Source organism: Pseudoliparis swirei, chromosome 2 (genome assembly GCF_029220125.1).
Source record: "Pseudoliparis swirei isolate HS2019 ecotype Mariana Trench chromosome 2, NWPU_hadal_v1, whole genome shotgun sequence".
In the NCBI taxonomy this organism is placed as follows: domain Eukaryota; kingdom Metazoa; phylum Chordata; class Actinopteri; order Perciformes; family Liparidae; genus Pseudoliparis; species Pseudoliparis swirei.
In genome coordinates, this window is record NC_079389.1 from 24,285,974 (window position 1) to 24,302,691 (window position 16,718).

At 49.8% G+C, this 16,718-nt stretch overlaps 1 protein-coding gene across 1 annotated transcript in view; it reads left to right on the forward strand.

Annotated features, from left to right (window-relative positions):
- The window catches only part of LOC130203042 (titin-like), a 118,230-nt gene that overhangs the window by 50,052 nt on the left and 51,460 nt on the right, over positions 1–16,718 (forward strand). The window contains exons 53-66 of the mRNA XM_056428938.1: positions 25–285; positions 499–759; positions 2,524–2,787; positions 2,876–3,136; positions 3,785–4,045; positions 4,153–4,413; positions 4,731–4,875; positions 4,962–5,130; positions 5,225–5,456; positions 7,503–7,787; positions 7,939–8,064; positions 8,264–8,452; positions 8,665–9,033; positions 9,890–9,940. Of these exons, the coding sequence (XP_056284913.1) occupies positions 25–285; positions 499–759; positions 2,524–2,787; positions 2,876–3,136; positions 3,785–4,045; positions 4,153–4,413; positions 4,731–4,875; positions 4,962–5,130; positions 5,225–5,456; positions 7,503–7,787; positions 7,939–8,064; positions 8,264–8,452; positions 8,665–9,033; positions 9,890–9,940 (3,135 nt within the window). The remainder of the gene's footprint in view (positions 1–24; positions 286–498; positions 760–2,523; positions 2,788–2,875; positions 3,137–3,784; positions 4,046–4,152; positions 4,414–4,730; positions 4,876–4,961; positions 5,131–5,224; positions 5,457–7,502; positions 7,788–7,938; positions 8,065–8,263; positions 8,453–8,664; positions 9,034–9,889; positions 9,941–16,718) is intronic.

The following is a 16,718-nucleotide window of genomic DNA, read 5'->3' on the forward strand; positions in this document are numbered from 1 at the left end:
CTCACCAAGTTGTTGTTCTTACAGAGGTACACATCGTGAAGCACATGGAGGACAAAGTGTGCTCGGAGTCCCAGAACGTCACCTTCGACGTTGAAGTGTCACACCCCGGCATCGACCCCGTCTGGACTTTCAGGAACCAGCAGCTCAAAGCTGGAGCCAAATACAAAATGGAGTCCAAGGGCAAGGCCCACTCGCTGACGGTCATCGACGCCATGAAGGACGAGGACGGCCAGTACACGTTCCACGCCGGCGAACAGACGTCCAGCGCCAAGCTCACCGTCTCCGGTACGACTACGTTTACACAACCACTCATTTTCAGAGCACCGGTCTGAACAAGACATCGCCCTAAAAACGAGGGTTTGTGTCCTTCGTGGTCAGCACCTGATCCAGGAAGTGACACTGGACCTCTTGAACACCCCCCTACAGCGTCATTGATCCAGATTGTTAAAGCTTAGCTGCTCCAATTGACCGACCGCTTCTTCTTTGTGCCGCCACCAGGTGGAGCCATCACTCGGCCCCTGCAGGACGTGACTGTGGCGGAGTCTCAGACGGCCGAGCTGGAGTGCGAAGTCGCTAACGCCAACGCCGAGGGCAAGTGGCTGAAGGACGGCCACCACGTGGACTTCAGCGACAACGTGGTGAGCGAAGTGAACGGGGCCGTCAGGCGCCTCGTCATCGTCATCACCAGACCGCAGGACGTCGGAGAGTACACCTACCAGGTGGCCACCTCCAAGACCACCGCCAACCTCAGGGTGGAGGGTACGTACTGGTCCAGAGTCTATGTTGTCTTCACCAGTGAGTGGTGCTATTTCACGATGGACTACATTAAGGAAAGAGAGGGATGGTAATGTAGAGGGACGAGAAAGAGTTCTCTAGACTCTCAACCCAGTGACGTCCACACTGAATGTCTCTTCAGACCTCCAGACACCAAAGTATAGATAGTAGCTGGTGGACGGGAAGACAGGCAGGTAGACAGACAGCTAGGAACACATGAGGACAGGCAGGTAGACAGACAGCTAGGAACACATGAAGACAGGCAGGTAGACAGACAGCTAGGAACACATGAGGACAGGCAGGTAGACAGACAGCTAGGAACACATGAGGACAGGCAGGTAGACAGACAGCTAGGAACACATGAGGACAGGCAGGTAGACAGACAGCTAGGAACACATGAGGACAGGCAGGTAGACAGACAGCTAGGAACACATGAAGACAGGCAGGTAGACAGACAGCTAGGAACACATGAGGACAGGCAGGTAGACAGACAGCTAGGAACACATGAAGACAGGCAGGTAGACAGACAGCTAGGAACACATGAAGACAGGCAGGTAGACAGACAGCTAGGAACACATGAAGACAGGCAGGTAGACAGACAGCTAGGAACACATGAAGACAGGCAGGTAGACAGACAGCTAGGAACACATGAAGACAGGCAGGTAGACAGACAGCTAGGAACACATGAAGACAGGCAGGTAGACAGACAGCTAGGAACACATGAAGACAGGCAGGTAGACAGACAGCTAGGAACACATGAAGACAGGCAGGTAGACAGACAGCTAGGAACACAGGAAGACAGGCAGGTAGACAGACAGCTAGGAACACATGAAGACAGGCAGGTAGACAGACAGCTAGGAACACATGAAGACAGGCAGGTAGACAGACAGCTAGGAACACATGAGGACAGGCAGGTAGACAGACAGCTAGGAACACAGGAAGACAGGCAGGTAGACAGACAGCTAGGAACACAGGAAGACAGGCAGGTAGACAGACAGCTAGGAACACATGAAGACAGGCAGGTAGACAGACAGCTAGGAACACATGAGGACAGGCAGGTAGACAGACAGCTAGGAACACAGGAAGACAGGCAGGTAGACAGACAGCTAGGAACACATGAAGACAGGCAGGTAGACAGACAGCTAGGAACACATGAAGACAGGCAGGTAGACAGACAGCTAGGAACACAGGAAGACAGGCAGGTAGACAGACAGCTAGGAACACATGAAGACAGGCAGGTAGACAGACAGCTAGGAACACATGAAGACAGGCAGGTAGACAGACAGCTAGGAACACAGGAAGACAGGCAGGTAGACAGACAGCTAGGAACACATGAGGACAGGCAGGTAGACAGACAGCTAGGAACACAGGAAGACAGGCAGGTAGACAGACAGCTAGGAACACATGAAGACAGGCAGGTAGACAGACAGCTAGGAACACAGGAAGACAGGCAGGTAGACAGACAGCTAGGAACACATGAAGACAGGCAGGTAGACAGACAGCTAGGAACACATGAAGACAGGCAGGTAGACAGACAGCTAGGAACACATGAAGACAGGCAGGTAGACAGACAGCTAGGAACACATGAAGACAGGCAGGTAGACAGACAGCTAGGAACACATGAAGACAGGCAGGTAGACAGACAGCTAGGAACACAGGAAGACAGGCAGGTAGACAGACAGGTAGGTTGACTTGGTGGACAGTACATCCTAGGGAACACGAGGTGAAGGTCCTGTGTTCCTTCTCCAGCCGTGAAGATCAAGAAGACCCTGAGGAACCAGACGGTGACGGAGACCCAGGAGGCCGTGTTCTCGCTGGAGCTCACCCACCTGGACGTGAAGGGCTCCCAGTGGATCAAGAACGGCGTGGAGCTGCAGAACGGAGACAAGTACCAGATCAGCTCCGACGGCGGGGTGCAGACGCTGAAGGTCGAGGGCTGCACCACGCAGGACGAGTCCGTCTACTCCTTCAAGCTGGGGAAGCTGTCGGCCAACGCCCGGCTCAGCGTGGAGAGTGAGTCTCGCTAACGTCTCACTCGTGTGTCCTCCGTTAGCCGGTGATTCGGGAGGATCTGATCCGTCCCCGTTCTTCTGTTCCGCAGCCATCAAAATCATCAAGAAGATAAAGGACGTGACGTCGCTGTTGGACGGCACCGGCTCCTTCGAGTTGAGCCTGTCGCACGACGACATCGCCGTCAAGTGGATGTTCAAAGGGGCGGAGCTAAAGTCCAGCGACAAGTGCAAGATTCTGTCAGAGCGTAAAGCTCACAAGCTGATCCTACAGAACGTGGACAGCAGCAGCGCGGGAGAGTACAGCGCCGTGGTGGGACACCTGCAGTGCAGCGCCACGCTCACCGTGGAGGGTACGCTCAACCGGGATGATGATCATATTAATACGACCATCTATACATCTTCTAAAATCACAATTCACTAAAGTGATTTGGTCATATTAAGAAGAATGCATCCTTTACATTGAAAATACTTTTGTAATTTCTTTGGAAATATATAAATTGTATGAATTCGTTTTAAAAATCATACAATCATTTATGTATACAAATTGTTTGATTGGGAAATTATTTTGTAATTTTTAAAATGTATTTGTCAGTAAAATTACAAACTTTCCATTTTGTTTTTTAATTATTAATACTAGAGAATAATAAACCGTTTACATCAAATTGACCATTTGTCATATGCATTATTCACTTTAGTTTTTTGTAATTTCTAAATTTTATTTATTTTCATTGATTTAAGATTATCTGAATACATTTTTTATTTGTAAATCTTATTATTAAATCTTAATGTTTTCATGAATGTTTTTTTCAAATACTTTTTTTTTTACAATGTAGGGAATAATATTTAGATTTAATCTGTATTTGTACTTTTTATTCATTCATGTAATTAAGTTTCATACTTTGAAGTTAGTAATAAATTTCCTGTGAAAAGTGCAACAATACTAATACATTATTATTAATGCTTTCCATTCATCGAGTTTTCACACGTTGTCTCTTCAGCCCTGCGGGTCACCAAACCCCTGAAGAGCGTCGAGGTGCCGGAGACCCAGCTGGCCGAGTTCGAGTGTGAGGTTTCTCACTTCAACGTGCCGTCCACCTGGCTGAGAGACGGCGTGGAGATCCAGATGAGCGAGAAGTTCAGGATCGTGGTCCAGGGAAAACTGCACCAGCTGAAGATCACCAACACCAGCAGGAACGACGCCGCAGAGTACACCTTCGTCTGCGGGAACGACCGCGTGTCCGCCACGCTCACCGTCAGCGGTAAGCTCGCGCTCAGGGGTCAGGCGGACGGTCAGGGTTCTAGATCACGTTCAGGATCATAATCCAGATTCAGTCTCCAGTCCGCTGACCTTGGTTTGTCTCTGCAGCCGTCCTCATCACCTCGATGCTGAAGGACCTGAACGCCCAGGAGAGAGACACCGTCACCTTCGAGGTCACCGTGAACTACGAGGGCGTCACCTACAAGTGGCTGAAGAACGGAGTGGAGGTGAAGTCCTCCGACAGGTGCCAGGTGCGCACCCGGCAGCTCACGCACACGCTCAGCATCCGGAACGTGCACTTCGGGGACGGAGGGGAGTACCAGTTCGTGGCCGGCTCCGCCGCCTCCTCCGCAAACCTGTTCGTGGAAGGTAAAGAGATTCTATACTTGAATTCACTGATTGGTTGTCACATGACTTGGTCTCAGGTGAGTCCGTCATGACGTCATAGTTTCACTGAGGAGCAATCTGATTAAAATAAACGGTTTATTCGTGGAGAGATTTTAAACAATGTAATGTTTTCTGACTGAAGCGTTCGTCACACATGATGTGTTCGAGGACCGTCGGAAAAAAGACGAGAATCCGTTTTTCAGCTCCTGGCTAATAAATGCGGTAGTTTTGTAGATGGTTTAAAGGAAACACGCTTTCCAATCCTCCGGTAATGAAATGCCACCGCTTTGTTGTTTCAGCTCGTGTGATTGAGTTCACCAAGAAGATCAAAGACATAAAGATCACAGAGAAGAAGAAGGCCACCTTCGAGTGCGAGATCTCTGAGCCCAACACTCAGCTGATGTGGATGAAGGACGGCCAGGAGCTGGACCTGTCCGAGCAGAGGTCAGTCAGAGGTCACCGACCCTTCGTCGTCTCCGCCTTCTTCATCGGCAGAACCGTGAGCCCGTCTCGTCTTGTGTTGCGTTCAGGTACACGGTGACGGCAGAGAAGTTCGTTCATCGCCTGATGATCCAGACGGTCCGCATGTCCGACGCCGGCGTGTACTCGGTGGTGGCCGGGTCCAGCGTCTCCAAGGCCCAGCTGACCGTGGAGGGCCGCGACGTCCGCATCGCCGAACCCGCCGAGCGGCAAATCACGGTGAGGGGGCGACGTTCGTCTCCACCGAGAGTCGAACGTCTGGACGACGGAGAGTAAAAACGGGGTCTCCCTTCTTCTTCTTCCTCTTCTTCAGGTTCTGGAGAAACACAGAGCCACCTTCGAGTTCGAGGTGAACGAGGACGACGTGGAGGGCCGCTGGCTGAGGAACGGGGCGGAGCTCCAGTTCTCGGTGGAGGAGCGGTTCAACTACGTCGCCATCAGGAAGCTGCACCGCCTCACCATCTCCGAGACCTACAGGAGCGACGCCGGAGAGTACACCTTCATCGCCGGCAAGAACCGGAGCACCATGAACCTGCTCGTCAACAGTGAGTCAAAGAGCTGAGCGCTTCAGGACGTTAAACATCCCACAATGCATCTGTTTTATATTCATGTGGAAACATCGGGATTTATACCAGTTCAGCACCAACACTACATTTTACTAGATTACATCTGAACATCATAAGAACGTTATCATCTCCCTTCATACTCATGTTCACTGAGCAGAGCCTGAACGCATCATGAGAACGTTATCATCTACCTTAATTCTCATGTTCACTGAGCAGAGCCTGAACGCACCATGAGAACGTTATCATCTCCCTTCATACTCATGTTCACTGAGCAGAGCCTGAACGCATCATGAGAACGTTATCATCTACCTTAATTCTCATGTTCACTGAGCAGAGCCTGAACGCATCATGAGAACGTTATCATCTACCTTCATACTCATGTTCACTGAGCAGAGCCTGAATGCACCATGAGAACGTTATCATCTACCTTCATACTCATGTTCACTGAGCAGAGCCTGAACGCACCATGAGAACATCATCTACCTTCATACTCATGTTCACTGAGCAGAGCCTGAACGCACCATGAGAACATCATCTACCTTCATACTCATGTTCACTGAGCGGAGCCTGAACGCACCATGAGAACGTTATCATCTCCCTTCATACTCATGTTCACTGAGCAGAGCCTGAACGCACCATGAGAACATCATCTACCTTTATACTCATGTTCACTGAGCGGAGCCTGAACGCACCATGAGAACGTTATCATCTACCTTCATACTCATGTTCACTGAGCAGAGCCTGAATGCACCATGAGAACGTTATCTACCTTCATACTCATGTTCACTGAGCGGAGCCTGAACGCACCATGAGAACGTTATCATCTACCTTCATACTCATGTTCACTGAGCAGAGCCTGAACGCACCATGAGAACGTTATCATCTACCTTCATACTCATGTTCACTGAGCAGAGCCTGAACGCACCATGAGAACGTTATCTACCTTCATACTCATGTTCACTGAGCAGAGCCTGAACGCATCATGAGAACGTTATCATCTACCTTCATACTCATGTTCACTGAGCAGAGCCTGAATGCACCATGAGAACGTTATCATCTACCTTCATACTCATGTTCACTGAGCAGAGCCTGAACGCACCATGAGAACGTTATCATCTACCTTCATACTCATGTTCACTGAGCAGAGCCTGAACGCATCATGAGAACGTTATCATCTACCTTCATACTCATGTTCACTAAGCAGAGCCTGAACGCACCATGAGAACGTTATCATCTACCTTCATACTCATGTTCACTGAGCAGAGCCTGAACGCACCATGAGAACATCATCTACCTTCATACTCATGTTCACTGAGCAGAGCCTGAACGCACCATGAGAACATCATCTACCTTCATACTCATGTTCACTGAGCGGAGCCTGAACGCACCATGAGAACGTTATCATCTACCTTCATACTCATGTTCACTGAGCGGAGCCTGAACGCACCATGAGAACGTTATCATCTACCTTCATACTCATGTTCACTGAGCGGAGCCTGAACGCACCATGAGAACGTTATCATCTACCTTCATACTCATGTTCACTGAGCGGAGCCTGAACGCACCATGAGAACGTTATCATCTACCTTCATACTCATGTTCACTGAGCGGAGCCTGAACGCACCATGAGAACGTTATCATCTACCTTCATACTCATGTTCACTGAGCGGAGCCTGAACGCACCATGAGAACGTTATCATCTACCTTCATACTCATGTTCACTGAGCAGAGTCTGAACGCACCATGAGAACGTTATCATCTACCTTCATACTCATGTTCACTGAGCGGAGCCTGAACGCACCATGAGAACGTTATCATCTCCCTTCATACTCATGTTCACTGAGCGGAGCCTGAACGCACCATGAGAACGTTATCATCTACCTTCATACTCATGTTCACTGAGCAGAGCCTGAACGCACCATGTCACATGTTCTTCTGGTGACATGTTCTCCTGGTCACATGTTCTACCGGTCACATGTTCTACTGGATCTTGGCGTTTACCTGTCCTCTGCCGTCCCCCTTCAGTCCCGGAGCCTCCTCAGATCCTCCGCCACATGGAGCCTCAGGCGGTGGAGGCCGGTAAACCCGCTCGCTTCTCCGTGCGGGTGAGCGGCGTTCCTACACCTCAAGTCTGCTGGTTCAAGAACTCCCAGGCTCTGTCGCCGGGCTTCAAGTGCAAGTTCCTCCACGACGGCGACGAGTACTCGCTGCTGCTGATCGAGGTTTTCCCCGAGGACGTCGCCGTCTACAACTGCGAGGCCAAGAACGACTACGGCGCCGCCACGAGCACCACCACGCTCCACGTGGAAGGTAGGGGGCGCAATATCACGAATGTTTACGACGCTGCAGATGAAGTCTGCTGGAAGATGGTGTTCACTCTGTGTGTGTGTGTGTGTGTGTGTGTGTGTGTGTGTGTGTGTCTGTGTGTGTGTGTCTGTGTGCGTGTGCGTGTGTGTTGTAGTGTCCGAGGTGGTTTCTCCGGACTCGGCCGCTACCGTCGCTCCACCTGTCGTTATGACTCCCATCAGCAGTACTTCCGCCCGCGAGGGAGAACCGGCTCGCTTCCAGTGCCGAGTCCGAGGAGACGGTGAGAGAAGCGGTTTGTCTCCGGTAGTTATTGATCAGCCAATCGGCTCTCGGCCGGAGAGGAGGAGACCAAACACAGAGAGAATGGAAATAGAATCACTCGCAACTCAATGTACAAAACAACCGAGATGATCCAGCTCAAAACTGACTTCCTCTTCGCTCACGGTCCAGAACATTAAAGGTTCTCGTCCTCTGTCCAGATGTGACGATCTGCTGGTTCCACAAGGAGAAGGAGATCAAGCAGTCGGACTTCTTCCGGATGTCTCAGTTTGACGACAGCTGCCAGCTGGAGATCTCCCGCATTTACCCCGAGGACGAGGGCGAGTACCGCTGCGTGGCCACCAACGCCGCCGGGGCGGCGTCCTGCGCCGCCACGCTCGGCCTGGACGGTGAGTCTCCGACGAGTCCTTCAAAACAAGTCTGACCTCCTGAAGAGTTGTTTGTTGTTGTTTTAATTGTTTTAGTTCAGTGTCTCCGCGACATCTTTAATCATTTCCACCAATGGTTGAGATGGTTTGAAGGTTGGAGACCCTGAACGTTCACTTCCTGTGATGAGTGAGTGAAGCTGAGCCCCGGAGTGAACCAACATGCTTCCTTTCAGGGGACGAGCGACCCGCCGCGTCCCAGAGTCTCGTCTCCGCCGCCGCCGTCCAAAAACCTTCCGTCGGCCAAAAGCCGCTTTTCGCGCAGCCGCTCGCGAGCCTCTCGGTGGCGCCCGGGGAGGTGGCGCGCTTTCACGCCTGCGTCTCCGGCACGCCGAAGCCCGAGATCAGCTGGTTCCACAACCGGCGGCCGGTCCGTCCCACCAAGAACGTGGTGTTCCACTTCGACGAGAAGACGAGCAGCGCCGTGCTCATCATCGTCGACGCCTTCGCCGAGCACGCCGGCGAGTACACCTGCAGGGCGGCCAACAGCGCCGGGGAGGCCGCCTGCTCGGCCGCCCTCACCGTGACCAACGAAGAAGAAGAAGGTAACGTCCGGATCCGGCGGCTGCAGCCAGAACCCCGTGAACCCGCACTCTGGACACAAGATTAATCCTTCCTCCTCCGGTTCCTCCTCCAGTTCCTCATCATGTTCCTCCTCCGGTTCCTCCTCCGCTTCCTCCTCATGTTCCTCCTCTGGTTCTCATGTTCCTCCTCTGGTTCCTCCTCCGGTTCCTCTTCATGTCCCTCCTCCGATTCCTTCTCATGTTCCTCCTCTGGTTCTCATGTTCCTCCTCTGGTTCCTCCTCCGGTTCCTCCTCCTGTTCCTCCTCTGGTTCCTCCTCATGTCCCAAGCCGCTCGTAGAACGTCACTCAGCGTTTTAATCGTCCACGCGACTCGCTGCTCCTCGTTATCTGAGTCGCCCTCCTTCCAGAGTGAACTAACCTCACGGTTCCAGAGCACCCTCCAGCGATTCTCCACCTTCCTCCCCTCCTCCACCTTCCTCTCCTCTCACTTATAACTTCCTCTCATCCTCCTCTCCTCTCACATATAACCTTCTCCCTCCTGAAGGAAACTCAACCCCTTTATGTGTTAAATTATGTTTGTTTCTTTTTTTCACCTTAAAATCTAGTTTTATATTTTCCCTTTTTGTATTTGGCTCCAGTTTTCTTTATGAAAACACAAACCAGCGACATGTAACAAAAGAAGAAGTGGATGAATCGAGTTATACGTGTAATTGAGCTTTCACAAACTGCATTTTGCATTGAGAACTCAAGTTTCATCAATTAAAAGATAAAACGTGCTGCAGCTGAAACACAGAAGGGAGAAACATTTGAGTCCAGCAAAGAGAAGCTGTCTTCCCCGTCTCAATGTCCTCACGGCTCGTCTCTTCTTCCTCACAGTGACTCACGTGAGGGAGCACATCGAAGCCAAGATCGAGCAAGAAGTCAAAGGTAAGGTCACGTCGGATCTCTGACCATCGCGTTTCACCAAAAACACAAGATTGTTTTCCTGTGTGAGAATTGGGCACGACGGAAAAGAGTTTCCCTTTGAAAGTATTCTGTCAACGGGAAACTTTGATCCAAGCGTTGAGTCTTTCACGGTGTTTTCATGTGAAGACGCTCTTGAGAGAGTGAAGAGCACAAAGCATGTATGTTGGTATGTTTGGGTTCTGGTTGTCCTGCATCAGCAGACTGCTTTCAGAGTTGTTGATGTGTCATTATTGCTGAACTGTCCCTTTAAGTGATCTCTCCCCAGCAGCATGTCTGCTGGATGGAGGTTCCTATGTTCTGTATTGTTCCACCTACTCTGGTTCTGATCACATTTCATGGTTTTCCCCCAAGCGAGATCTGATAGAACTTGCTCGGTCCAGTGTTTTTACACTTGTGGTTTTGCATCCAAAAGTTCGTTTTTGTCTCTTGGCATGAAGGTTCTTCCGATATTTTTTCCCCCCCAGAAAAAGGCGCAGGATACGTATCTTTTAAAGCTTCCAAATTTTAAATGACCTTTAAAAGATATGGAGGTTCGCTGCATCTGGAACTGAGACCTGATTCCTCCTGCGATATATTTCTTAGGCTGGCTTGCAGATAGTGGGATGTGATTCCTGTGGTTTGCACTAAATAACACCAGTAAACTATATTAGTTCGAATAAACGCCTTCTCACCCAATCTTACAGCTTCAGTTGTTTACATTTTGTAAAATAAGATCTGGAGAGCTTTGCCTTGTGCATCATTTATTGCCTCTTAAGTTAAAGGATTAGAAAGGGCGTTTATTCTCCTGTCTGCAAGTCAGGTGAGGAATATTAAAGTATAAAGCAATTATCAAAAGTAGACAAGTGAATGCTAGCAGCCCATCTTGGAAACATTTTGCTTTTTTTAATGATAATAAAATAATTTATGTTTTGAAGAAATTTCCACAGACGAAGGATCAAAACTTCCTGCAGGTTTCTAGTAAAAAGAATCAAGTCTTGCGTTTATTCGAACAAATATGGTGAGTGAAATTATTTCTTATGGCATTGTGACTCCCAGCATGCATTTAATATTTCCATTAATGATTCATTCAAATCCTTTTCTCTCTTCCTCACCCCTGGAGGCTGACCGTTCTCTGTTTCTATTCGCAGAGCTGTTTTACCATGAAAGCAAAGAAGAAACGCCGCCCGGCGGCTCAGAACTCACCGGCACGCGGCAGCTCAGAGGAGCCTTCTCCGACACCGAGGACGTCCTTGATCACGGCCTGGTGTCGGCCGATCAATGCCCCAGCAGAACCTCCCCCATCAGCTCATGGACAGAGAACATTAAACCTTCTTTCACCAAAAAGCTTAAGTTCCAGTCAGTCGTGGAAGGAGAACCAGTCGAGATAAAGTGTAAACTGGTTGCATGTCCTCCACCAACTATCCTTTGGTTTCATAATAACAAATCTATTCCTAAAGGTCGGAGACATAGGATCTCTACTGACAGCAAGATGCACCTGCACACCACCTGTCTGGTTATCGATAGTGTCAAAGACAAGGACTCGGGCAGTTATAAAGTAATGGCATTTAACACGGAGGGTTCTGCCGAGTCCACAGCATCACTTCTGGTTTCACTGGGGGAAGAGCAGTCTGCAAACTACGTGGGCTTTGTGAGGCGCTCTGCTAAAGCCCATGAAAGCAGAGACACCATGGCAGAGCAGAGGGCAGACAGGAAGTTCAGGGTGGACCTCAGGTGTGTAGGGTCTCCATTTGACAAGATGTCCAAAGTTCACCAGGGACGATCTCGATCCAAGAGCTCTCTGGTGCGTACCGTTTACTTCAAGTCCGGTTCCCATGCAAAAGAGAAAGGGGTAGAGAACGAGTCCAAATGTTTGGAGACGGCGTCCGAGCGCGCCTCCTCCCCTCCCCCCATGTCTGACCGTTCTGAGCGCTTTAACGACAGGTTCAGTGATATCTACTGCGACCGGCGCACCGGTGGCAGGTTCAGTGACAAGTTTAGTGACCGGTGCAGTGACAGATACAGCGAGAGGTTCAGTGACACTGAGAGCCTTCACAGCGAGGTGAGAATCAAACTTACCACACTCCAAAAGGCTGTCAAACAGAAGAAGAGGCTCTCTATTTCCACCATGTCGTCCTCGGAGTTTGAATCAGAATCGGTCGCCAGCGAGTCGAGCTATGCAGATTATGTAGAGAGGCTCAGAGTCAAGCCGGCTTCTCTGCCTGACGTCCAACAGTTAAATCGGCCCTTTGATTTGGGGGAGAGTCACGGGGAGTTTCAAGGTAAGAGGTCAAGCGGAAAGCCCTCTCGGCCTCGTATGAGGCATTCGTTTGAGCCTCAGTCCAGAACCAGGGCCATTCAGATCATGAGAGGGGAGATGGTTGACACACTGGTGCCAGAGACAGAAAGGAAATTGGGAGGAAAATATTCAGAGACACTGGAGGATCAACAAGTTGAGAGTTTAGTTGAATCTCGGGCAGATGCTCGATTCAAGCATATGGTAAGTGAACGACAGACTGTGGTTGCTGGCCAAACGGTGGAGGCTACAACGGTTGAGATCCCATACTCTGAAACATTAGCATACCCAAAAACTACAACGTACACTGAAAGCAGAGAATCTGCTGGAGTGGTGCTTTCTAAAGAGGAGGTATTGCTCACAGGGTCAGCCCAGCCTAAGCCAGTCACAACTATCAGGGAGCACTTCGAAGCAGTAACAGCAGAAAATAAAGCAACAGAGAGACTAACGGAGTCCCCAAGGCAAGTCAAATCTAACAAAGACAGGTTCCTGAGTGAAGCTGTAACACCAGAAGCAGCTGATTCGTATGAGGAGGAGGGTGCAGGGCAGTCTTTGAGGGCTCAGTATGAGAAGAGTCTGGACGCTGAACGGATGCAGTGTGAGGAAAAACTCCTCGCTCTACGGATCAGGAAATGGCAACAAGGGAGTAGGATGTCAGAAGAGGAGACGTTTCACCTTGAAAGTGATCTGCCCATGTCAACGGAGATGCAGTACATGGAGACCGAGGGGCACATTTATCCCCTGGAGGAAGTGATGGAGAAAATAACAACTGTCGAAACTGAGTCAATGCCAGAGACTGTTCCTAAATCTCCAAGAAGGAAGGCACGGTTGGTATACCCTGAAGGGGCAAATGTGTCAACACCAACTTCTCCAAAAGTAAAAGCTATTGGAGAAGGGGAAGTGTCTGCCTCCTTGCTTACAATCTCAGCCACAATGGAAGCCAAATCAGGGAAAATAGAAAGCGAGGCAGCACTCATGCCCGTACAAACATCCCCCAGAATAAAAGCTAGAGGAGCAAAAGTAAAAGCAGAATTGTCTCTTAGAACCATAGAAGCCAAGGCAGAGGAGAGACTAAAGGAGTCCCCCAGACCAAGGCAAGTCAAATCTGACAAAGACAGGTTCCTGAGTGAAGTTGTAACACCAGAAGCAGCTGATATGTATGAAGAGGAAGGTGCACAGGAGTCTTTAAGGGCTCAGTATGAGAAGAGTCTGGACGCTGAACGGATGCAGTGTGAGGAAAAACTCCTCGCTCTGCGGATCAGGAAATGGCAGCACGGTATGCGAATGTCAGAAGGGGAGACGCCTCAACCTGAAACCGATCGGCCTACGTCGGCAGATACTCGGTACATTGAGCCTGAGTGTTGCATTCACAGCCCACCGGAGGTGTTGGAGAAAAGAGCAAGTGAACGTGAGGGTACCATGTCAACAGCAAAGGCACATACAGAGAAAGATAGAGTAGAAAAGGATGAAACCGCCGCTGCCCCTTTGCCCAAACCCAGAATGAAAGCAAGACCCGGACTAGAATTGGAAACATGCATGCAGCCACCAGCATCTCGACTAAAATCCAGAGCAGCAGAAGTGGAAGCCGAGTCATCGTCTAGAACGAAAGCCAGAGTGGAGAAGATGTTGTTTGAGAAGACAACAGAAGAGCGTGAGCTCCAGCTGTCAAGAGAGAATCTCTCAGAGCTGAAGAATGAAAGTGAGAAGTTTGCCAGTGAAGAGGAGGCCTTGACTCAGCGGATAATGAAATGGCAAGAAAATGTTCTGTTGGAACAAGAGCAAGCTGTGAAACCGGAGTCCAACTGGGTGGAGGGTTACTCAAAGATCCAGACAGAGAGGACCACTGAGTCCGGAGGAAATGTCGCAGATTTGTCTGCTTTAGGATCAATTCCACATCCCGAAGTGGTCAGCAGCAAGAAGAGCTGCCCAGGAAAAACAGCCAAAGAGAAGTTCCTTTTAATTGAGTCTGATCCTGCTGGTTTTCAAGATCAGCAGCGTGATAATGAGGGTGATCTGCAGACAGAAGGCCGTGAAACGAGGCTGCAGAGGGATAGTGAGTACTTCGTCAGCGAGGAGGAAGCGCTGGCTCAGCGCATTCTGAAATGGCAACAAGACATGGTTGAACATGAGGAAGTAGCTGAACTGGAGTCCGGGTGGGCTTTGGACAATCAATGCAAACAGCCAGGCACCGGGTTGCTGTTTGAGTCCCATGTTCCTGACAAGGAACCCCATCGTGGTGGCCTTTGTCAGGAAACCCAACCCGGTGACCTTCAACCTCCACATGCAACTCTTGCTGGTGGAGCCTTGCCAACAAAACATACTCCATCTCTTCAACACGCCACTGTGTATGAGCCACCTCCTCGGGAGCCTTCTACTACACATGTTGGTTTACCACAATGTGTCGGCGTACCTCCTGAAAGCTTGTATGTCAAATCTATTTCTCCAAAAGATGGATTGGGTCCCAAAGCTTCACCAATTCAAGGATACTCTCTTACTCAACCTACTAGTAGTCCTATTGAGGGATATGGACTTGCTTCATCCTGGGATGAGAGTCCTCATAAGTCTTCCAGAGAGTTTTCCTCAGTCAGGAGTCAACAGGAGGATCTGGGAGGAGAGGCTGAGAGGAGGCGAAGCAGGGAGGAATACGCAATGACTGTAAAAAAATCCAGCAGCCAACGCTTCCAGTCAGAGCTCCAAGAGGGGAGAGAGGAGATGAGAACGACCAGAGAGAGCAGCGAATGGAGTCAACAGAAGGATTTTGCAGGTGCAAGTAGAGAGGAAAGAAGTGAAGATTCATTCAGGGCAAAGCAGGGTGGTAAATTAAGTGCAGAAAGCCTTGAACTCGGAGCTATAAAGAAGGAGGAGAGGAGGGTCCCAGAGGAGTCAAATTTAAAAGGAGGAGTTTCCCAAACTCAAGAGTCAAAGAGGATGAAAGAAGGAGATGCTGGAGGCTCCCGGCCAGTATTTGTGAAAGAAATATCTTCAGTTAAAGTAAAAATTGGTGAGATGTCAGAGTTTACCTGCCAATTCCAGGGTGACCCTCTGCCCTCAGTCACCTGGCTCAAAGATGGCCACCCATTAGCCCACAACCCCGACTATGAGATCATGAGCAAATCCAACAAATCAAAACTCACTATCTTCTATCCAACAACTGACCACGAGGGGACTTATGACTGTGTCATAACCAATAAACATGGAAAGTCCATCTGCAGCAGCACTCTTGAAATTGCTGGAAAAAAGGTGTTGAGAGGGTCAGGCTCCACACAGAAGGTGGTAGTTAGAGCAGAGCAAGAGAAAGGAGAAGGTAACCAAGAGCTCATGGTTGAAGCTGAACATAAGACCGACACCAAGGACACGCTACAGGTGCCTCAGGCGGTGACCCACAAACGCCGCTGCTCAGATGAATCTTTTAGCTCTTCAGCTGTAGAAATCCGAATCACCGCCGCCACTCCTCTCCCTGAGATGAGAGAGGAAGTAAGCGAGGGCAAAACTCTGGCTTTTATGGAGAAAAGCTCAGATGTGCCAAGCGATGACAGAGCCTCTCAAGACGTCAAACACAAATTTACTTTCTCCTCTGATGTGGCTGGTGAAGGTCCTCACGTGGTCAGCGAATTAGATAATACCTCCTGCTCTGAGGGCAACACTGATGCTGGAGTGTACACATGTGTTGCTAGAAAAGTGAGAGAGGTTACAAGCATCTCTGATGTGTCATTTAAAGATGCGGAGCCTGTGCAATTCTCAGAGGTTGATGCTTTTGCTCCATCTGGGAGAGTGAGGAGGTCTCCCGTTAACTTAATCGAGGACGTTAAGAAACCTGCCGTATTCCACAAAGCTGCCATCACTCACACTGACGGTAGTGTCATTCAGTCAAAAGATAAACCCCTGAGTTCACAAGTGCCATCGGAGGTGGCCAATGCCCCAAAAGCCACACCGACTGTATCGGGCTGTGGTCTGCCGGCTTCTGCCGCTGTGATAAAGTTTTCTCAGATTAAACAAGCTTTTGAATCAGACTCTCCAGTTGGAACACTGACTTCCCCCTCTCCAGAGGAGCAGAGTAAGGGAACTATTTTCCCTGAGGAGTATATACCTGCGGTGGCCCTTTCCCTTGACCAGAAGGAACGCATACTTGAATCTCGCACCGTGTTTGCAGAAGTTGGTGACAGACTTGTTACTGTTCGGACAGCAAATCCAGGTTCTCCCAAGGATGCTGTTACCTCCCAGACTCCTGTAGCACCCAAACCTGCCATGACCTCCAAGACCACTTCCTCTCAGGAGGGAGACCGCAAGATCTCAATGATATCTGGTGACATTAAAGAGGAAGCAGTTTTTGCAGAAAGCTATGGAGTTATTAAACAGTTTGTGGAGGAAGTACAGGAGTCACCACACCTGGTCAGGCCTAAAGCACTGAAACCTACTTTAGTTCAACAAATTGAGGCCTGTGAAATGGAGATGGTGAGGGAGGACACG